At 55.9% G+C, this 22,451-nt stretch overlaps 2 protein-coding genes and 1 long non-coding RNA gene across 6 annotated transcripts in view; 2 read left to right on the top strand and 1 right to left on the bottom strand.

Annotated features, from left to right (window-relative positions):
- WHRN (whirlin) overlaps window positions 1–11,735 on the top strand; it is a 96,516-nt gene extending 84,781 nt beyond the window's left edge. Inside the window, 5 exon segments of the mRNA XM_045469485.1 lie at window positions 5,884–5,955; window positions 7,199–7,736; window positions 9,774–9,955; window positions 10,485–10,607; window positions 10,857–11,735. Of these exon segments, the coding sequence (XP_045325441.1) occupies window positions 5,884–5,955; window positions 7,199–7,736; window positions 9,774–9,955; window positions 10,485–10,607; window positions 10,857–11,039 (1,098 nt within the window). The 3' untranslated portion in view covers window positions 11,040–11,735.
- LOC123593521 lies at window positions 11,680–21,660 on the bottom strand. Its single transcript, XR_006710360.1, has 4 exons — window positions 21,472–21,660; window positions 21,130–21,381; window positions 16,414–16,497; window positions 11,680–13,712 (listed from the first exon to the last, which is right to left on the bottom strand). It is a non-coding gene; the product is annotated as an uncharacterized LOC123593521 (long non-coding RNA).
- Window positions 15,429–22,451, top strand: part of AKNA (AT-hook transcription factor) — a 55,433-nt gene continuing 48,410 nt past the window's right edge. For 2 of the 4 annotated variants that reach the window (XM_045469482.1, XM_045469477.1), the window contains exon 1: window positions 15,993–16,073. The gene's annotated coding sequence lies outside the window, so the exon portion shown is untranslated. Of the gene's footprint in view, window positions 15,525–15,992; window positions 16,074–22,451 lie in introns of those variants that run through there. The other 2 variants (XM_045469483.1, XM_045469478.1) reach the window with 2 other exon arrangements.

Here is a 22,451-nt window from a genome sequence, read left to right as displayed (position 1 = left end):
TGTCGTCAGGCAGGCTGGCTCTGTAGCCTGTGTCCCAGGAGGCCGCTCAGTGCCAGGTGGGGGCGGGGCGAGGCCAACTTGTCTGCTTGCGTCCAACAGCCCACTTCCTCCTGAGAGGCCTTGGCACGAGCCCCCTGCATCCTCAGAGCCATAAATTCCCCAGAGGCATTAGCGGGCATCGGGGCAACTTTGCATCAGCGGGTGTCTGAAATAAGGAACGGACCTCGCGGCCAGCCCTTTGTGGTGCACTTGCTTCCGTGTGGGCACCTGGGGGGCAGGGGTCCTGGAAGCTGTTTCCAGCAAACAAGCAAGTCGACATAGGCCAGCCCTGCCCCTCCAGAGCCTGATTCTGCCGGGCTGTGTTGCCTCCATTTATAAGGAAGGAGATGTGACATTTGGGTTGGAGGTTAATGCAGGTAGAGATGCGGTGTTTTCCCTCGGCTGGGTTCTTGGGTCACCACATCCCTCCTGGAGCCCTGCTTTCCAGCGCCTGTCTTAAGGGCTCTTCCAACACGGACCTGGAGATTCTGGGTCACACTCTCTGTCCGCTGGGTGAAGCCCTTGTCCTGAGGCCATGGGGAGGGCGATGCAGGACGACAGAAGGAAGCGCGGTCTGTCTGCGCCACACGGGCCCTCCCGGGCACTTCTGTGGTTTGATGCTCAAGCACAAAGGCAGGAGCGGACAGCTGGTGAAAGCGCCCAGAGCTGGCCGGGCACCGGGGCAGTTCCCATGGCCTCGGCCACAGCGGCAAGTGTGGGTTCCAGTGCCCTGTTTGGGGATCCTCTCTCTCCCAGTGCACCCCCCTGCCCTTCCCCATCAGCTTCCAGACTTCCAGCCCCACCCTGTGCTTGGAGAGCTCAGGAGCACAACGATCCTGTCTCTGCCAGCATGGCCGTCCCCCCAGGTTCCTGCTCCATTGTTCCTTTCGGACCCCCCAGTCCTGTCCCCTTCACTCCAGGGAGGCTGGCCCTACCCGGCTCATGTCACTGTCAGGCCCCCTCCGACACCCCGACCTTCCTGGGCTGATGGCAGCCCTAGCTCTGGCTGGCACCATGCCTTGCTTTTCTCTGTCCTTCCTTGCTCTCCCCTTCTCCTTCCTGCCTGCCTTCTCTTCCTTCTCCCTTACTCCCCTCTCTGCTTTTCCTTCCTCTGTCCCTCCCACCGGCCTCCTACGGAAATCTTGGCCCCCATAAGTGACCTTCCAGGAAGTTTTGTGACTCAGAGTCTCAGTTTCCCCATATCCAGAGGCCTCTGGTGCATTTAGGGGCAGAGTTGGGGGGAGCCCGTTGTCCTGACATCAGCGTAAAGAAGCGAGAAGAACAAAGAGCTGAAAATAGCACCTTTACGTAAGAGCCCTCCTGTCCTAATGAAGGGATGTAGGGGAGAGATAGCAGGGAGTTGGGCAGGAGCAGGGGGAAGGGAGGGGAGAGCCTCGTTTTGCTGAGGTGATACCTGGGCCAGGAAGCAGTAGTGCTTCCAGAACCGTGAGTCCACCTGGCAGAGGTCAGCACAGGTGATTGCCTTCCACCGTCTCACTTTATTTTGGCCCCACAGTCCCCTCCAATCAGACGCCTGGACTATACGGGCCCTCACCGTGCCAACTTGAACAAAAAGAAGTTCTTTCCTCTGAGAGGAAGGCAATTTTTCTGAGCTGCCGCTGATTTGAGGAGGAAGGAGCCGGGGGAGCAACGACAGCAGGTCCTGAGGGCATCCTGGGTCCTATGGCAAGCAGTCTGAATAACAGAGTCAGACCTTGCAGATGGCTCAGCTTCCGCCTCGCGCTTGCTGTGTGACCTTGGGCAGGTGGCCTTCCCTCTCTGAACCTCAGTGACCTCAGCTGGAGACTCAGGACTGATTGAGCCCTAAGTCTAAACATTCAGCTGGTCTCTGGCCTCTGTAGGAGGAAGGGGGCCCCAAGCTGCTGGCAGGGTGGGGGTGGGGCCGGCGAGGCGGCCAGGACACAAGCCGGCTCCTGCGTGAGCGCTGACCTTGATCCTCCTCTCGAAGTCTGTTCCTCGAGCGTTTCTGCTGACGCATCCCCGGGGTTCTTAGCCTGCTGTCTGCAGCTATTTCAGATGCACAAGGAACATGGCTCGGGGACTCGGGGCTCCTGAGCGTCTGGATCTGGCAGATGGAGTCTGGCAGGGCCCGGCTCTGACCCGTCTGCTCTTTGCTCCACTAAAGGCCTTGCTCCCAGGGCTGGATTTTCGTCCCCACTCCACCCTCATCCTCCCGACTTGCCATGCCTGCCTTCAGTATTGGTTCCGGGCTGCTGTTAACAGCAAGGAATGGGCTGAGGCCAGGGGCCGGTGATGGCTATATGGCTTTGTTTCAGAGAGGGTCGCTCCCAGGGCCCTCTGGTTCCTGTGATATCAGGGCCCTACCCAATTCTGGGGAAGTGTTGCATGGGCTCTGGGGCCACCCCTACCTGGGTTAGAAACCTGATCTGCTGTAGCATGGCTGTGCGGTCTTGGACAGGTCACCTCCCTCCCTGAGCTTAAGTGTAAATGATGTGAGCCAGGGACAATCCCAGTGCCTGTCTCCCATGAGAATCCAGCGAGATCGAGTAAGTAAAATGCTGAACAGAGGGCCTGGCGCGTGGTCGTCCCCAGTTTGTGGATCGATCTCTCATACCCTTCTGAGAGACGGTCACACCCACTCTGCGATGCATGGCAGAGGCATGCTTGTGTTGTCAGGGCTCCGGATGCTTCCTGTCTCCCTCCCAGTGGCCCAGGTACGACCGCCGGCCCCATCAGTGATCCTGAGCAAAAACGCGTGAGCACCTACTGTGTGCATGGCCCTCTCCTGGGTGTTAGGAACACAGTGACCTGCTCATCATGTATCCCCATGAGCCAAAACTGCTTGTTGGCCAGATGAGTGCTCAAAACTCCAAAGATGCCAGAACAGGACAGAATCCCGTGCCTCTGGTCCTACCAAGGACTGTCATTTGAGCCCCCGGGCTGCCCGCAGGTTGAATCTGGAGACAGCTGGCAGTGGCTGCATTTGAGAATGGCAGAGGTCTCTCTTGCCTTTGCCGTAGACACCTCCCAGGCCTCTGACCCCTCTCGGGGAAGTCATCGCACACGACCAGCCCTGCCTCGCCGCTCACCTTAACCCTGGGCAGTTGGTGGTGCCCAGCTGTACTATTTCTGGGGAGTGCCGGACTCATTCCGGTTTGGGAGGAGGGAGACTGCTCTGGCATTTCCACTCAAGTGTTCACATGGGCCCAGGCAGTGGTTAGGTTGCTGGGGTGGGCTTGCCAGGTCCCAGGCTTCTGATATAACAGTAGCCCGCCCTCATATATTGTGCCAGGCCTTGTTCGGAGCATTTTTTTAGTGCTAATGCATCAGCCCCTTGAGAGTGGGACTGCTGTTAACCCATCCTGCAGATGAGGAAACCGGCACAGAGCACATCAGTGATTTGCCCTCCGTCACTTGGCTGTGAGTGGTAGAGCTGGATGTGACATCAGAGAAGCCACAAGTGGTATCACTTAACCAGTGAGTGCCAGAGCAGCCCCATCACTGCCCTCCCCCACCAAGGATCCCCCACTCTCTGCATGCTGAGGCTGCCAGCGGCATGCAGGGGACGGCGGTGGAGACGGGAGGCTGAAGTCTGCATGTGAGCCTCAGCTTTGTTGGTAAAATGGGGCAGATGTCCCAGCCTGACATTGCCCCCAGAGGCATCACGGGACCAGATGAAGAGCCCTGGGTGTGAAAGGCTCCAAGCCGGGAGAGCCAAGTGTCTTACTGGTGGGTTCCCATGACTGGTCTTCGTGATGACGTGCCCTTTGCCCGCCCAGGATGTTCAAGGCTCCAGGAGCATCATTCGAGATGGGGATTAGTGCGGAGTGACCTGAGACCCTGGGCCCCAGGGAGCGTGGCATCCGTGGGCCCCTTCCATCCCAACCCGCTGCCTTCACCGTTACTGTTCCCTGCGATGATCGAGAGTCGTTGCCCTGCTTGATTCTCTGCCTGCTGGGGCCTCCTCCATGACAGTCAGAGCGATCGATTCATTCATTCATTCGCCCATCGATTCATTCATTTGCCTAGTAAATATTTGTCAAGCAGCAACTATCCTAAACACTGAAGATAGAGAAGGGACCAGGTAGTCTTACCATTGAGGAGTTCTCATGCTAATGGGAGAGACAAACAATAAGGTGGTGATAAATCTTACACAGACAAATGAAGTGCGGTCAGGGGTTAGAGGTGCTGTGGGGGATGGGGAGGGGTGCTGTTTCAGATAGGGCTGGTCCAGGAAGGCCTTGCTGAGGTCAGAGCTGAATGAAGTGACGGAGTGAGTCAGGAGTGCTGTGGGAGCAAGGGAGAGCAGTGAATGCAAAGGCCCTGAGGCAGGAACCATCCCTTCCTGTTGAAGTAGCAAAAAAGGGCCCACTCATTGGGCACAGTGATTGCAGACTTTGGAATTTTCTCCAGGGAAAATGGAAAGACCCTGGAGGGTTCTGAGCAATGCATTATCTGACTTACATTTCCAGGTTTACATCCTGCTGCTGAGTGAAGAATGGTGGTCAGCGTAAAGCAGAAAAATAAAGCAGGGCAGGGGATGGGGGGGGGGTTGTGATTTTAGGTGGGGTTGTGAAGATAGCCGCCTTTGAGGAGGTGATAATTTGGGGAAGATCTTGAAGGAGGTAAGAAGAAGGCATGCCTTGTGGATAGCTGAGGGGAAGCATGTTCCAGGCAGAGGGAACAGCCAGTGTGAAGGCCCTGACATGCCCGCATTGTTCTAGTGTGGCTAGAGAGGAAGTGAGCAAAGGGAACCTTCATAGAAGACAAACTTGACCGCATCTCCATGGCAACCCACTGCCCTCAGCCTCAAGTCCCAGCAGCTCCATGCTTGAGTCACGTGGAACTGCTCGAAAATTCTCAAAGCTCCTCCCTGCTTTGTGCACGCCCTTCCCTCTGAAACACCATCATTCCCTCCTTTGCCCAGCTCAGGACCCACAAGACTCAGCTTTAAGCCATGCTCCCTACTCCAGGAAGCCTTCCTTGATAACCCCACCCCAGCCGCTTCTATGCTTGTATCTCCTAGCTCTGTGCACAGTCTCCTCCTTGCTTGTCTGTGTCCATCCCACTGGCTCCAGGCTACAGAAGGCAGAGGTGGGGTCTTGCCTCCTCAGTGGCCCCAGGCCCTCACCAGTGGAGCATTGAGACTGCTCAGTGTTGAGGGCTACACTTGAGACATGAGCCAGGTGCTGGTTGTGGAGGCTCTGTTGCCATCCTGGGTTCTGTGGGGTCGAGGAATGGCTCCCCTGAGGCCTCAGGAGCTACTTTTGGCAGGGGCACTGCTCAGCCTCCCAGGGACCACCTAGAGATGCCCTCAGCAGCTCAGCACCACTGGACAGAGCTTGAGGCTTCTTCCGGGGAGTTAGCAAAGGAAGCAGAAAACGGGCGTTTTTGCAAAATAAGGTCTATGTAAACTTTAACCGCCTGACTCACAATTGAAGCCACTAAATTAAAAGAGAGACTTGCCCACCCACCTCTCCTGTGTGTCCTGCCATTTTCACGCCTTCCTGGGATTCTGTCCACGAGCACCTTCAGGCTTTGGAAGCTCTGAGCATGAGGGCCCGGAGCCCGGGGCCCAGCTTTGGGAATTCCCGGGCCAGGCCAGAGCCACCCCACAGTATCTCCAGATAGTTCAGGGGATGCCCGGAGAAGCTTCAAAGAAAAATTGATTTTAAGATGACTGGCAGGAAAACGGACATTAATTTTAATGTGTAAATTCTACAAGAGTGAGGCCTGTTGGGACACGCATAGACCACAGGAAGGTGTCCCAGGGCCCAGCACGGATTTTGGTATCTCGGAGGGCAAACTGCTTTTTTCCTCTCGGTTTATATTTGCTCACATTGCTCTCTTCTCCATTTCTAGAACACTCTGGACCTGGAGGAAACTGGTGAGGCTGTCCAGGGCAATATGAGCACCCTCCCAGATGTTTCCCTGGTAAGACCCTCTGTGGTTCCCGCAGTGAGGTTTTGCCCTTCCTGGTCTGCCTGAGGCCCTGGGGACTGGCTTCTTGGTGAGAGCCAGAGGCCCTCAGACCCAGCCCCAGGCCCGTGCACGAGGGCATCACTCAGGCTTCTCCAGCAGCGCCCAGGACTGGGGTGGGCGTCAGGCTGTTTGTTTGCTGAGTTGGTGTTACTTTTGATACGTTGTCTGAACGTGATCATAACAAGTACTGAAACGTGGAGTGTGTGAACTCCCTGAAGAGGCCACATGACCACCTTGGAAATGGAAGTTAAATGTGGCCTCGGCTGTGTCCACGTCAGCAGCCCCGGCAGCATCACTGTGCAGTTCTGACCCGGATAACTTCTGAACGGCCTGGACTCTGGAGCCAGACTACCTGGGTTCAAATCCCACCTCTGCCACTGACTGTGTGACTTTGGGCAGGTTTCTTAACCTCTCTGTGCCTCGGCTTTCCCCTCTGTAAAATGGGGATAATAATTGTGTCCCTACCCCACAAGTTTGTGGCGAGAGGTACATTAGTTCATTTAAGTAAAGCATTTGGGACACACTGCCGTCCGAGCTTTGCAAGTGTTGTATGTTGGCATAGGCAGAGGGAAATAGCAATGGCCGTACCCATAGCTGCCACTTCCCGTGCACCTGCTGTGTGGCAGGCACCTGCTAGCACATTACACACGTGGTCCCTCACATCCCCTCACCTCTGCCAGGTAGATCCAGGTTTCCCCATTGCCTGGAGATGCACTTAGAGAGGTGCTGTGACTTGCCCAGGACCACACAGCCCCCGAGCCCATGTGACTGTCACCTTCTATCCATTCTCTCTCACTCCAGTCCTGCCCATCTCCTGTCTCTAGTGGCCATGATAACCTTCTAACAAGAAAAGCCAAAGGAATGCTTTTTGTTGTTGTTGTTCGTTTTGCCCTTCTCTCCATCCACCTCTAATTAAGTCTCGTTCCCTGTGATAAGTCCTGGCTGACGCCAAGAACTTCAGTTCCCAAAGGTAACGGTGCCATTCCCCAGAGACACCCGCCAAGTTCCCGACGCTTATCAGCTGCTGAGATGGGGGGAGAAGTTTTCCACTCGGGTGTTGCATTATTCAGAGCCGTGTGGCCAAGAGCCTAGAGAGCAGGACAGAATTCCAGCCGGGGCCCGGCCTGCTCGGGGTGCCTGTCTACCAGCCACAATGGGCTCTGACTCCTTCTACTCCTGTTGGGTCTTTTGGCAGGATGATGTCAAAGCCACCTCCGAGGGGCTGCCTGTCTACAAGCCGCCGCCTCCCCCACCCCCTCTAGCCCAAGGCCACAGCCGCCCGCCTGAGCAGCAGAGGAAGCCAGGGAAGGAGGGCCTCCAGCCACCTTCCTCGGCGTCTTCCCACTCAGGCACCGTCTTCTCGGCCCCTCGGAACCACAGCCCGCCAGCGGGCACTGCCCCTGCCCCGGGGGCCTCCTCAGCACAAGACTCGCCCTCCTCCCCCATCTATGCCTCGGTCTCCCCTGCCAACCCTGGCTCCAAGAGGCCGCTGGACGCCCGCCTGGCCCTGGTCAACCAGCACCCCATCGGCCCCTTCCCGCGAGTCCAGTCACCGCCGCACCTGAAGAGCCCCCCCGCGGAGGCCACGCTGGCAGGGGGCTGTCTCCCGCCACCCTCCCCCTCCGGCCGGCCAGACGTGACGGGCACGAACCAGCACTTTGTCATGGTGGAGGTGCACCGGCCGGACAGCGAGCCGGACGTGAACGAAGTGAGGGCGCTGCCCCAGACGCGCAGTGAGTACCGGCTGACCCCGGGTGGGCTGGGCTCGGGGTGCCCGCCCAGGGGTCGTGGGGGCACCCAGCCCCTCCAGGTTGATCTGCCCATCAACGCGGAAAGGGGCAGCGTGTGCAAGCCCAGGGTGCTCTAGCCCGGGTGGTCCCCCCTTCGTGCCCCGTGCAGGGCCAGGGTGTCCCGAGCCTGTGTTGACAAGAGTGTGAGCCCTAGGTCTGCCGCTTGGAACCGTATGACCGCGGGCAAGCCATGGGATGGCAGTTCGGTGACGGCCCCGCCAGGTCGCTGGGAGGATTGGGCTCCTCCTCCAGCAGCTCCAGACCTGGTCACCCAACAATCTCTGACTCTCTCCCCAGTGAGACTGGACTCCTTGAGGCCAGGGGCAGCCTCTGATCTCAGTGCCCAGGGCCTGGAACAGTGTGTTGAAATTACGGTGTCTGGACCCCCAGAGGTCTCCACACCCGGGGCTGCAGGGTCAGAGTGCAGGCTGGACCTTCCAGACACCTGGGGCCGGGCTGCAGCCCCTGAGTTTCCAGGGGTGCCCAACTCAGCGGGTGGAGGGCAGTGGAAAGCCAGCTTTTCACTCCCAGAGAGCCCGGAACCTCTGGGTGTTCTAGATCTCCTTCTCCATAGCAAGTAGGGTGTATTTTGCTGGATTCTGCTGCCATCTTGTGGCTCAAGTGATACATAGACCCCGCTGCGGCCAGGGAAGGGGGCAGACCAGGTCAGGGGGGTGTCTGTGAACTGAGTGCCTGCTATATGCCAAGCAGTGGGCAGACTGGGGTGCAGAGTACAGGGTCCCTGGGCTCAGGAGCTTGGTGAGGGAAGGCAGGATGTGGTGAGCGAAACCTGAGGTATCATCTGGCACTGAGCCCAGCACAGCCTGATAAAAGCGGTCAGTTGCGCCGTACTTCCCTGTGTGCCCGATGTGGTTCTAGGGGCCTTGTCTCTATTAGCAACTCATCTAACCCTCCCAGCCGCCCTGGAGGCTGGTGCTATTATCCCCATTTTACAGATGAAAAAACTGAGGCACAGAAAGTAACTGTGGAACAGACAAGTGTAGCACAAGTCTGTTCTCTTGTCGGTTTCACCCTACACATCATATCCATTCAGTTTTATGATAACGCCATTAGATGGGTGTCATTGCTCCTGTGTTGAAACAAAAACATGAAGGCTCAGAGAAGCTGTGTAGCTCGCCCTGGGTTGCACAGCTTGTCAGAGGGGATTCAGACCTGACCTGCCAGACACTGGAGTGTCTCAAACTAGGGGCCAGGCCATCACACATGCAACGAAGCAGCTTGGGTTGACTGGTGAATGAGGGTTTGTGCCCACCACTCAGCTTGGGGTTGTGGAGGCTACAGACCAGGCATGGCAAACCTTCTAATTTTTTTTAAGTGTATTTATTTATTTTGAGAGAGAGAGAGAGAGAGAGAGAGAGAGAGCACAAGTGGGGGAGGGCCAGAGAGAGAGGGAGAGAGAGAGAATCTCAAGCAGGCTCCACACCACCAGTGCAGAGCCCGATGCCCGGGGCTCAAATTCACAAACCACGAGATCGTGACCTGAACCAAAGTCAGATGCTTAACCAGCTGAGCCACCCAGGTGCCCAGACCTCCCACTTTTTAATTGAGAGGGTGGAAATTTAATTTTTATATGAACTATCTTAATTTGCATGTGTTGGTTCATCGTTAAAATTCGACAGCACTGTGCAAGTTAAAAGAAATAAATAACCCACATTTGTGGACTGGGTTTGCCTCCTGGCCTCTGTTTTAATCATTATTCCATGGGCTGAGAACTGGGTGGTCAGAGAAGAAATTCTGGCAGACTTGGGGCCAGACCCAGCTGGAAGGGCAGGTCTCAGTGGTGGAAAGGTGTCTGGAAGTCTCTCTTCCCTCAGCCCTGTGATCCCTTCATTCCTCCCTAGTCCGTGCCTGGAGAATCCCCGCAGCCTTTCAGCCTGCGGCTCCATCACCTCCTCCAGGAAGCCCTCCCTGACCCCAGCTGTATTAAACCACCTCTCTCCTCCTCTTCCCCACTCTCAGCAGCCTCCACACTGTCCCAGCTCTCGGACAGTGGGCAGACCCTGAGCGAGGACAGTGGCGTGGATGCTGGCGAGGCAGAGGCCAGCGCCCCGGGCCGAGGCAGACAGATGGCATCTGCCAAGAGCAGGAGTAGCAAGGAGCCGCCTCGGAATGAGAGGACCACAGAGGGGGCCACCAAACCGGTAAGCGAGGAGGAGGGGATGCAGACGACTGGGGGGGAAGGTGGGGAGCAGGAGGTCCCTAGCCAGGTTTCAGCTTGACAAGTGCCCACGGGGAGGAAGTGAGCCCCCATCACTGGAGGGTTGTGGGTACCTGGAAAGACCACGGTATCAGGAGTCTGGCGGCCCAAGTTAGGCCCTGCCTTCGCCACTGACAGTGACAAGCCAGGCACCGAAAGTTGGTCTTGAGGGTCGTTAAGCTCAGTTCTGAGATGGCGCCCTGGCTGAAGCAGTCAGGCCTGTGTCCAAGTCCTAGAGCCACCACCCAGCAGCTCCGGCCGCTTAGCCTCCTGAGCCTCAGGGGGTCTTGAAGCAGTCAGAGATCTGGGAACACCGGATTCTTAGCTTAGTGCTAGCATGCTGGCAGCTTCCAGCACCGGTCTGGAGTCTGAGCCCTTTTGACCCAGGGGACATGTCATGGCCAGTCCAGCCTCCCCAGCCAGGCCTCCACCGAGAAGGCCTCAGTCATTGGTCTCCTTGCCCGCGCCCGCAGCCCGGACTCCTGGAGCCCACGTCTACCCTGATCCGCGTGAAGAAAAGCGCAGCCACCCTGGGCATCGCCATCGAGGGCGGTGCCAACACCCGCCAGCCCCTGCCTAGGATCGTCACAATTCAGGTACGTCTCCGCGGGCCCCACTTGATCATCTGTCCCCACCCCCGAAGGCCCCTTTCTCAGCCTCTCAGAGTTCTGCCACCCCGGCAGACCCAGCCCTCTGCCCTCACTGAGCCTCAGTTTTCTTAATCAGGGCAGCGGACTCCCAGATGATAGCCTGCTTGGCAGTGTTGGGCCTGACCCGGTGGGTGTCAGAGCCCGGCCAGCCCTCGAGCGCCTCATGTGCCCCTGCCCTGTGTCTTGCCCCTGCAGCGAGGTGGTTCAGCCCACAACTGTGGGCAGCTCAAGGTGGGCCATGTGATCCTGGAGGTGAACGGGCTGACGCTTCGGGGCAAGGAACATCGAGAGGCCGCGCGCATCATCGCCGAGGCCTTTAAGACCAAGGAGCGGGACTACATCGACTTTCTGGTCACCGAGTTCAATGTGATGCTCTAGGGGCTGAGGCCCGACGGCCTCCCACTGCTGCCCAGTCCCTGGCCCCAGTCCCTCTTCCCTCCTGGCACTAGTAAGCTCCGTGAGGGCCGGGGCTGCGTGGCCAGGTAGCAGGAAGACACCCCCCCCCCCCCACTCTTTCCCGGCCCGCTGGCCCAGAACCAGGAGAAGAAAGTCCGGTGAGGCAAACAGAAGGTCGGGCCAGGATCTGGTGCCATGCCCGGTATACACAGTAGATGCCCGGTACGAGCGTGGGTTCGGGAAGGAGAGGAAGTCCACCTGAGGCTGCCAGGACGTGTTACTCTGGGTTGGATAAGGGGGCACTGTGCCCCCTTCCCCGCCAGCTGGCACCTGGCCCATCCTCAGATGTCCGAGCCTTTATCTGGAGTGAGGCCACGTGAGGATTCACAGACACAGCCCCCAGCCAGGGGGGCATCTCACAGGACCTTTAGTGCCACAAATAAGCGTCAAGCAACCCCCCCCCCCATTCCGCACCCCCTTTCTTCCTGGCCCCTTATCCACCCCCATGGTATTTATTATTTATTTCCCCTCTCCTCACCCCTGGGGGCCCCAAGCCCCCAGCTTCCCACCGCACCCCCAGCCTACCCCAGAGGCCTTGCAGGTGACCAGCAATGTGAGCGTATTTATATACAGAGCTTATGAATTTAATTTTTCAATAAAGAAATCTGAACAAGGTTAGGGTCCGGCGTGCTGTGTGGCCTGCCTTTGTGGCTGGGGTTCTAATGGACAGATGGAGGACAGATGGAGACACTCAGGACAAGACACCGCCAGCCTCTCCCTCTGCCCCCCACGGCTCAATGTGGGACACACGTGGGGGTGCAGGGGCATCTGAGCCACACCCACATCTTGGAGCACGTTACCTGAAGGCTGTTCACAGAAAATACCTTTAAATTAAAATGCACAGGTATGTTATGGGGCAGAATGCACAATGTGCATGGATGCTTTAACACACAGAGAGGGGCCTGCCTCAGGGCGGGTCCCAGAAGCCGACTCTGTGATGAGGATTTATACGCAAGTGATTCGTTAAGGAAAGGCTGCCACGGCAGACCAGTAAGGGAGTGGACAAGTCAGGAGGGGGAAAAGGAGAAAGCTGAGCAGGGTGGGATTTGAGGTGAAGCTGGGAGGGTGGCTGCAGCATGATCCCACAGGGGACTCTAGAGTAGAAGGTGGGCCCAGAACTGTCCCCACTCAGGGCAAGGTGACAGGGCCTTCATGGGTCAGTCTTTGCACAAGGTCCGAGGAAGGGAAGGGTTAGAGGCAGTAAATTCCCGGCCACAATCCCATTCTTTACCTGTACAGGCCAAGCTGTTCAGGAGCCAAGGGCAGGGCCAGGGTTGGGGGGTGGGGGTGGGGCGTGGGGGTGTTAGAAGCAAAGACACATGTGAAGGGCAGGGAAGGGAGGGGGGCATAAAATGGTCTGCTACACCCCCAGGGCCCATTTCCTTCAACCCCAGGGTTTCTCTGGGATAAGAGTTTGAGAAATCCTGCTTTGCCCAGCCCTGTGTCCAGAGGTCAGCTAGAGATGGGTTAGGGGCAGTTGAGTCACCAGACCTGAATCAGATCTTGCTTTAATCTGCCCCCATCACCTCCCCAGCTCAAGGAGACCACCTGAGGCCAGAGGCCTGGATTCCACTTGACCTCTGAGGCAGCCAGTATCCCCGAAGCCCCAGCCCCTCCTGGGGGACTCTTTAGGCCCCTCCCCAGTCCTAATAACCCTGCAGGGAATAACTCCCACCTGGCTGTCAGGCCCTAGCTCTCCAGGCATCAGATGCCAAATCCTGCCTGGTCATAGGTAAGTGATCTCACCTTTCTAGGCCCAAATTCCCCATCTGGAAAATGGGTGTGGCAGGCTGAATAATGGCCCCAAAGATATCCAGGTTCCTGGAACGTGTGAACATTACCTTACATGGCAAAGGGACTTGGCATATGGGGTTAAGGCATTTAGATGGGGAGGTTATGCTGGATTTTCTGGGCAGGGCCCAATCTAATCCCAAAGGTCCTTGTAAGAGGGAGTCAGAGGGGGACGTGACACGGAGGAGGGAACAGTGCTGTGCTGAGGGCAGCAGAGGTTGTGATGTGCTCTGGAGATGGAGGGAGGGACCACCAGCCAGGAATACAGGTGGCCACTAAACACTGGAAAAATCAGGGAAAGAGATTCTCCCCTCAGAGCAGGCAGAAGGAAACCAACTCCTTGACATCAGCCCCTTGAGGCTGACCATGGACTTCTGACCTCTCTTTGTAAGAGAACAAATTAGGGCTGCCTTAAGCCATGAACTGGTGACAATTCGTTACAACAACCTCAGGAAACAAACGCAGTGGGGATACTGCGACTTGCCCCTGATGGAGGTTGGGATGCTGTGTGTGGGCCCCTGAACCACGCTCAGGGTCAGCCCCAGGATGATGACTGCAATCCGGATGACGCTCATGGCAAACGAAGGGTCCTCCGGCCTTAGGAACGCCACACCTTTTGCAGTCTCTAGTCCTCGTGCATCTTGTTCTGAACCTTGTGCATCCGTCTATCACCAGCCCATGGTGAATTTCAGGCCAGTCACTGACCACCTCCGGTGCCTCGAACCGGCCATCTCTCCGCTCGGTCCAACTCCAGGAGACAAGAGGGCGCCTGGCAGCTGCTGCCCACCGCCCCAAGTTTGTACTCTGAAAAAGTAGGACAAGAATACATTTCTAGGACTGTTGTTTCTAGAATTTTTCGGCCCAGCTCCAGGGCTGTGGCCCATTGGGTGTTAGGGTCCCCCTCCCAATGGAATTTTAAAAAAACTTAAACTCCTTTGCCAGTGGGCTTAGAAAGGTCAAGTTTCTTGCCCAAAGTTCTATAGCTAGTGAGTGGTAGAGGCCAAATTCGGATCCATGGCTGCCTGAAGTCCACATCATAAAGCAAAGACAAGCATGTGTCCTGCTGTCTTCTGAAGGGACCCCAAACCATGGGCGAGGGTGGCTTTGAATAATGGAGGAGGGAGGGGTCAGAGGTCCATCCTGGCCACAGGTACCTGTGGCCCTCACATCTTTATTCATGATGCCAGAATTGGGGTGGTGGGGTGGTGTGGGGACAGTACTGCTGGAGAGTCTCAGAATTCGCTGCTAGATGAAGAAGGCAGGAAGAGGGTGAGTTTGGGGCCTGAGCCAGGGCCTGCCCAAGCAAGTGCCAAGTTGCCCTTCAAATTACCTGGAGCTCCCTCTGCTTGGGAGAAAGGAGGGTGAGGGATAGAACAGCCCAATGTGAGGATTACAAGGATGGAGAACAAGACATCGCTCAAAGGGTCCACACTTCAGAGTCTGACATCTGGGATCAAATTCCACCTCTACTATTTCCTGGCCCTGTGATCTGGGGCAAGTCATTTAACCTCTCAGAGCCTCAGTTTCGCCATCTTTAAATGAGGAGCCTAGTATTAACCTAGCTTGTAGGTTATTAGAAGGATTCGCTAAAATGTTAGCCACTGGCACATAGTACACTTTCAGTAAAATAGAAACTGTTGCCGTGATTATTATTGGGTGCGTGTAGGGAGCCTCAGGCACCCTGGAGAACCGGGAAGAACTTTCTGCCAGGAGGACAGAGAACTGACTGCAACAGAGATGGATGCAGGTCCTCGGCAAGGGTCTTCCTGCCTTGGGGGCAGTCAACTCCTCGTGAAATAGCGTTGGTGGAGGGGCTCTTTAAATGAGTGCCATTGATTTCTTTCTTCCGGGTTTGCTGCTTTCTTTACTTCCTCCCCTCAGCACCTCTGTGAGGCTGGCGTCAGGGATCCCTTTAGTGGCAGCCAGCGGCAGAACTGGGCGGAAGCCTAGGCCAGTTTGACACTTTACACGACCATCCTTCAAGGTGACCTCTCAGTGGACGACGGATCATTTCTGTCCTGTACTCACTGCTGGACTTCGGGCAAGCTCTTGTCCCTCTGGAGACCTGGGTTCTCCCACCTGCTAATCAATGTTGGTTTGCACTAAGCATATGCTTAGAGAGTAGTGACAATACGTACCTACCTCACAGGAGAGGACGGAGCACAGGAAGAGCTCCCAACAGTTCTTGACAGATAAGTGCTCAAGAAAAGTTCATTATTACTAATATTATACTGTCATGAAGCAGTCCGCTTCAGCTATGAAAGTTTGTGGTCTCTTTCTCACTGTGGCTCTGTGCGAGCTTGCACAAATGTCTCAGCTCTGGGCCTCAGACTCCGGTCGGCACTCGGGCGGGTTCCAGGAGGGACACGAACCTGCCAGATGTGAACTTTTCAGTGCTGGAGCCCAGGCCGAATGCCTGGGGGCGGGCCGCAGGCGGCCGCCTCTCTGCGATTGGTGGAGCTTCTCGAGGCCCCGCCTCCCTGGGCCCTCCCCGCCCGTCACAGGCCCGCCTCGGGGATTAAGCAAAAAGTCGCCGCCCCGCCCCGCACCGGGATTGGAGGCCTTTGTTTGCCGCTCAACTCCAGGAAACCACGGGCGCGCTGCGACCGCCGGCAGGTGAGGCGCGGGGTGGGGCTCGCGGTGGGTCCCGGGCTAGGGCCGGTCCCTCGCTGGGTCTCAGTTTCTCGGTCTGGGGAATGGGGAGGAGAGCGGACCGCGCCGATGGGCTCCGATCCACAGGGACTGCCGCTGCTTTCTGTCTCTCCCACGTGGAAACCCCACGCGCCCGGGAAGGAGACCGATCGCCGCTCCGGGACTGGGAGTCCTGGACCGGCGTTCAGTGTCCAGTCCTAGCCCGGCTGGCCGCCGGGTTCCGCAGGCGCCACCTCCGGCCTCAGTCTCCACCTCCGCACAATGGGGGCGTTGGCCTTTGCTCTCACTCCAGCTGGGGCTGGTCGCAGGGCGGGGAGAGGTCCCGAGGGAATCGGGGGTGGTCCTTGGCGGGGCCTCGGGCCGTGTTTGGGTTGGAGGTGTGGCCCGGGTAGCTGTGGTTACGGGGGAGGTGGGACTTCTGTGTCCTGGGATTTGTGTGAGATTCTTGTTCACCAGGCAACAACCCGCGCAGCCTGACAACTCGGAGCCGCGCACCCTCCCCGGACGCCTAACGCAAGTTTCTTTTCCTCTTTTTGGCGAGGGGGAGGGAGGCAGAGCAAGGGCCAGCAGTGAGGATGGGCAGCTCGACAGTGGTAGGGACTGGAATGGACTGAGAAATGAGACCAGCCTTTCTCAGTACACAGATGGGGAGACTGAGGCCGAGAGAAGGGGCGCGTGTTGCCCGAAGCGCACAGCAGGGCAGGCGCAGTGCTGGCCTCTCCCCAGGGCGATGCCGCTGGCACCCGCGGCGGCGTGCGACCTTGGAGGAGACTCTTCCCTCATCCTTTCCCCTCCCCCCCCCCCCCCCGCTATTGTTGAAAGAAATGACAGGTTGGAGAGGATCATTACCTACCTTTCAAAAGCTTCTGCTTCTCAGTGATAAAGTTGGAAGGGAAAGTTGCTGATAACAAGCCCGGGCTATTTTGAAGCTTTGAGCCTGAGACAGGTTGTAGAGAAAAGAGACATTGTTTCTGTCCTCCAAAACGGAAGAAGAAATTGTTGAAACCGAAGCTCGGAGGACTGAGGTTAGATACCTCCAGGGACTTCCCAAGAGAATTTGCCAGGCGCCTCCTCTGGCGTTGGTGGGTTTGACTGTTGGTTTTGTTTTGTCAAGAAAACAGAACCTGAGGGGGCTTAAGTCTAGCTTAGGGTGATAGACCCCTTGGTGTTTTGGGGACTATTCAAGTTTTATTCCCAGTTCTTCTGCAGGAAGGAGAAGGTGCCCGCGTGGGGCCTCTGCCTCCCCGAAGCCCAGTGGTTTGCATCTGAAACATGTGATGTAGGCTGTTTCTTGCGAGGGGATTTCATCAGCTCCCACCAGCCTGAACACTCTGCCAGAAGCACCAGGGCTGGGGTTACCAGAGATGCTGGGGATGGTCCCCGCACTGCCGCTGTCATGCTGAGACAGTATTTTGGAAACCGGTGCCTGCCAAGGACATTTCAGTTTATCCCCAGGAGGGGGGAAGAAAGTATTTTTAAAGCATCCAGCTGAATCACCAGGCAAACGCCAGGTCTTTTTTATGTTTCCTCAGTCCTGGGAGATGGGACAGATCTGGAGATGGAGAGTTAGAAGACCTGGGTTTCAATCCCCAGCCTGACTTCCATTCTGAAAGCCTCAGTTTTCCCCTCTGTTAAATGGGAATGGTAGTAGGCACTCCAGTGCCTACTGGAGAAGAGGAAACTGAGGCCCAGAGAAAGGAAGTAACAATAATATTGATGACAGTTACTGATTACTGAATGCTATATTCTCGCCACTGCGCCACGGGTTTTACTGCAATGACTGAGGTCTGGGAGGGCAGGAACTTTTGTCACCTTCTTGGTACCCAGTATAGAGCCCTACACATAGCAGTTGTTCAGTGCGTTGTTGTCGATCGCCTGGATTTTATCACTTAGTGTTCACATTGTTGCCATGAAGTGGGTGTTGTTGCTGTTCTCCTTTTACAAATGAGAAGCCCGAGGTTCAGAGAGTTTAAGTCACTCACGTGAGGTCACACAGCTTTTCTTTGGGGTTGGTCAGCCCTTACTTTGGGATGTGCAGGGGTATGTCGTCTTGTGGGAGCTGACCGTGTGCCTCTCTCTCCGGTGCTGTGCTGGTGATACCACATTGGTAGCTTGAAATTGGCCATAAGGTGGGCATTTACACTATGGCAATCAGCAGATCAGGCCACAAATCAGGCTTTCTCTTTTCTTTTTTCTTTTTTTAAGAAAGCCACATGTGAAGGGTACTGTGGGATAGAAGGCCAGCACTGCTAGGAGGTAGAGGGTTCCTGGCAGGGCAGGAGGCCCGAGGGGTGCCAGGCCGAATGCTCCCCTAAAGTGTGGTATTTGAGAAGGAAAACCTTTCTGAGACGGGGAGCCTCGTCTGGCGTGTGAGTTGTGCAGGGCAGCCGCCATCTGACTTAGGAACAGGTCAGTTTGAGCCTGAATTCGGGCCAAGGTGTCTGGCCTTTAACCCCAAGTGACAACAGCCATCAGTTGGTCTTTAAGCAGGGAAAGCCTTGACCAGAATGATGCTGTGGGAAGATTTAGCCCGCAGCGTGTGCCCAGGGGATTAGAGGCTGAGCCAGGGGCCGGGCCAGTGGCAAGAGGCACTAACAGACCTGGGAGCCAGGAGGAGGCTCAGAGCGCAACACCCCCCCGCCCCGCCCTCCCCTTCCCCGCCCCCGCCGTGTATACATTGTCCCGTTACTTTGCATGCACACGCCTGAGGAAAGTGTTACCTTCAGTCTGTGGTTGAGGGCGTCAGAGGGGTCTGGAAGAGCCACCAGATCTGGATCCAGGCCTTTCTGTCCCCAGCCCCTTACATTTTTAATTCCTGGGTCCCTCCTTCATTCCAGCATACAATCCCATCTCCTTGCCAAGTGCCGGCCACACTCTGGTGTGTTTGGCAAGAGCGACCCCTTGCTCCCAGGCCTGATCCCCCATGAGCCCCTAGATCCTTGCCGGAATCCCCTGTTCTAGGGGAGAGGCTGGGGATCAGGGCCAGAGTGGGTTGCCCAGCTGGCAGTCTTCTTGGAGTCTGGAGTCCACAGCCAAAGGCCAAGGACCGGGAGGGGCCTCAGGTGCCAGGAGGCTGCACTCAGAGCCCCACTAGGTCAAGGGGTCATTTGGAGGGTAATGCTGTGCTTGTGGCTGTGTACAGACCCAGCTCTGCCTGTCATGTGCTGTGGGACTATGGGCGACTCTTACAACCTCTCCGGGCCTTTCCTCATCTGTTAAATGCCTGGTTATGAGAATCTGATCAACACATGCCATGCCCCAAAATGTTGAGTGGGTAAGGCTAGGATCACTTCCCTTCCCTTTTATGATTTTCATATGTCGCCACATGTTGCATAAATGGCTACATGTGCAGAAAAGAGCCTGTCGTATCAGAGCTTAAAAAGAGGAAGGGGGGCGGGGCACCTGCGTCGCTCCGTCGGTTGGGTGTCTGACTCTTGGTGTTGGCTCAGGTCATGATCTCATGGTTTGTGGGTTCAAGCCCCGCGTCTGGCTCTGTGCTGACAGTGCGGGGCCTGCTGGGGATTCTCCCTCTCTGCTCCTCCCCCACTTGTGCTCCCTCTCTCTCAAAATAAATAAGTAAGAACTGTTAAATAAAAAAGAGGAAGACAGAAAGTGCGGGATGGGAATTACAGAATATCACAGGGCGTCAGCGCTCCAAAGGGCCTCAAAGCACCTAACCGCTCTTCCTGACTTGTACTGGCAGGGAACCTGAGGCAGGGCATGCCCAAGGTCTCATCAGAATGAAGCCAGTACACAGGTCTGCCGTGGTGGCATGTGTTTGTGGGGGGGGGGGGGGGGGGAGGGGGTAGAAGAACAGCAAATCTTCATTTTACTCTTATTTTTAAAGCAGCTGTTATTTTTGGAAAACACACATAAGGAGAAAGAGTAAACTTGGCTATAATTGTATTACCTAGTACTAATTACTATAAACATTGTGGCTTACCCCCCCCCCCCGTTTCCCTCCCTCGTTTCCTTCTCTTCCTCCGTATGTTAACTGTTGTTCTTTGCATGTAATGGGCTCAAACTAGATACAGATGATTTTATAACGGCTCCCTCAGCGTGTCTCACTTCTACGCCACTGTATCTCCTTCCACAATAGGACCGGTGACAACTGCATGATGCTCCTTTGAGCAGAAACATCATAATTTATTTCAGTGGTCCCCTAAGGTTGGACACCGAGGTTGCTTTCAATCTTTTCACGTACTGCAAGGTTCGGTCACAGATACAGAAGACTGTACTGTCTAGATTCGCACGGCGTGGTTCAAAGCCAGCTTCCTCTCCTGTGACGTGGGGAGAATACTTCTTGCCTCCTTGGATTGGCGTAAGGATTAAATGATGACATCCTAATCCATGGAAAGGCCTTTACGTGATAGGTGTGCAATAACGTCTTGCTGTTAGCAATGCATTCACCTTTTTTTGGTGGACGCTTTTCATGGAGCGTGAATTTAAGGGTGTGTGTGTGTGTGTGTGTGTGTGTGCAAATGCTTATGCGTGTGTGTGTGTTTTGCTCGTATGGCCACACCCTCCTCATCGCCCATGCGGCAGTTGGCTGAGGAAGGCCCGCATCCTCCCCTCCTTAACTCTTCAGGGCGAAGACACGGTTTCTATCTGGATTGGGGAGCCCTGGGATCGTTTGGAGGCCGCAGGGAAGAGGGCCACAGGGAAATGACAGCATTTCTCTGCACTTGGAAGAGCTGGCCATCCCTTTTTCTGTAGAAGACCCAGAAGAGGTCTGTGGCTGATCTTAGGGGAGCTCCAGAGCCAGGAAAATTAAACTCAGTCCTGCAGGGAGCAGGCCATATGGGCGTTTCACGGGTATGGCCAAAGTCATTTATTCATGAGCTCTGTGCCAGCTGGGCTGTGGGCCAGGACTTTAGGCCCATAGCCTCATTTATCATCCCAACAATTCTGTGAAGTCCGTATTACCCCCATTTTACAGAAAAGAAATCTGGGGTTCAGAGAGGTTAAGCCACTTGCCCAAGGCCACACAGGTTTCAAAGAGAAGCTGGAGATCTCTGCCCCTAAAGCACATGTTCCAGAAGCCCCTGTGCCTTGCAGCCTCCCATCACCATGGCGTTTCTACCGGTGTTGGCAAGTGGAATCAAAGAACCCAGGAGATTTAGTGCTAGAAGGTTATTTCTGACAACCTCAGAAGTAATCTCATCAAGCCTCAAGATTTCCAGGCTAAGGGAGGGGAAGGCACTTGTTCAGTGACACTCAGGCTGTCACATGGGTCTCTGCTTCCCCAGTTCTTCTTGGCCAGCTCACCTACCACCCAAATTCCCTGCGGGCTTTAACTACAGGGTAAATTCAGCAGCCTGGGCCAGAAGGAGTGGATGACCTTGGGGGGGGGGGGGTTCATTTCTTTCCCAAGGAAGGGAGTCCCCATGAATTCTGAAGCTGCCAGTCCCCAACTTCCCCCCAATGGCTGGAAAGCCCTGTGGCCTCGCTGTACCTCCGGGGCTTGGGACGTTGTGTTCAAGGTAGGTCACCCCAACGAGCAAGGCCCATCCCAGTCCCGAGCCATGTCCTGGGCCGCACCAGAAGGCTTGGAGAAAGGCAGACCTACCTTCCATTCTGGTTACCACGCTGGGCACTTAGGTGGGGCTCAAGAGGGAATGTGGATGGAGGGCGGGGAGCCGATGGCTGAGTGATGGGCAGTAGGAGGGTGGTTGAGGATGGCCTTCGAGGTGCTGGAGCCTCACGACCCAGGGGCTAGAGGGGACAAATGGCCAAAGGCTTGCTGGGCCCCTGCGGCCAGGAGGCAGGCTTGTGCAGATTCAGCAGGACGTGGGCACGCTTCTGGTAAAAGTACTCAAGGCTGGGGGCCAAAGGATTTTGTTGTTGCTTTGTTTTTGTTGGGTGACCAGAACCTAATCCCTTCCCCGTCTCTGGGTCTCCATTTCCTTACCTGTAAACGAGACCGCGCTCCTGTCCTGCCCATTTCCCAAGGCTATTCTTGAAGCATCTTGTGCAATGAAGGACAAGAAAGCAGTTTAGAAAAGCCCCCGAGGGCGTCTGGGTGCCTCAGTCAGTTAAGCATCTGACTCTTGATTTCGGCTCAGGTCTTGATCTCACTCACACCCAGTCCGTGAGTTCGAGCTCGGCATCAGGTTCTGAGCCGATAACGTGGAGCCTGCTTGGGATCCTCTCTCCCGTTCTCTCTCGCCCCTTTCCCCGTCTCTCTCAAAATAATAAATAAATAAACTTAAAAAGAAAAAGAAAAAGCCCCTGAAAGGCTCTGTGTGGAATGAGAGCTTCACTGTTGATTTGGAACGTTGGCTTAGTGAATTGCAGTTAGTTGGTAATAAGCTGTCCGCCCAATTTTATCGTGCATAGATATTAACGATCTCTGCAGGCTGCAGTGGTATGAACACCGAGCATTGTTGTTAAGAGGTGGATGATTGTGGGCGTCAATCTCTACTGGCACTCACCAGCTTTGTGACTGCAGCCAGGTTCCTTGGGCTCTCTGGGCCTCTGTTTACCCACCTGTAAAATGGGCATGTCACACCAGCCTGACTGGCTTGCTGTGAGGGCCACAGCCACCGCATGGGCAACTGGCTAGATTCAGTAGATCATCCAGCGTGTATTTACTGTGCTTCTACTGTGTGTCAAGCCCCGTGCTGGGCACTGGGGATATAATGGTGAGCACTTCAGAGTTCCCAGTCACCAGGAAGACAGACCTGAGGTCTAATTCCAAATGGATCCCCGAGGAGGGCACGTGGGGGCTAAGATCTGCAGGTTGCCTAGAAGTTCCCAAGGAGAAGAAGTGGGATTGAGTTTGTCCTAGGCACAGTGGGGAGCACCCTGAGGAGGGTGGAGACGGGGGAGGAGGGAGAGGCTGGACCAGCACCTTCTTCACTTCTTTCTCAGAGCAGCGGGCAGTACAGG

Source organism: Leopardus geoffroyi, chromosome D4, assembly GCF_018350155.1.
Source record: "Leopardus geoffroyi isolate Oge1 chromosome D4, O.geoffroyi_Oge1_pat1.0, whole genome shotgun sequence".
NCBI classification, from domain to species: domain Eukaryota; kingdom Metazoa; phylum Chordata; class Mammalia; order Carnivora; family Felidae; genus Leopardus; species Leopardus geoffroyi.
This window is presented reverse-complemented; position numbering and strand designations above follow the sequence as displayed.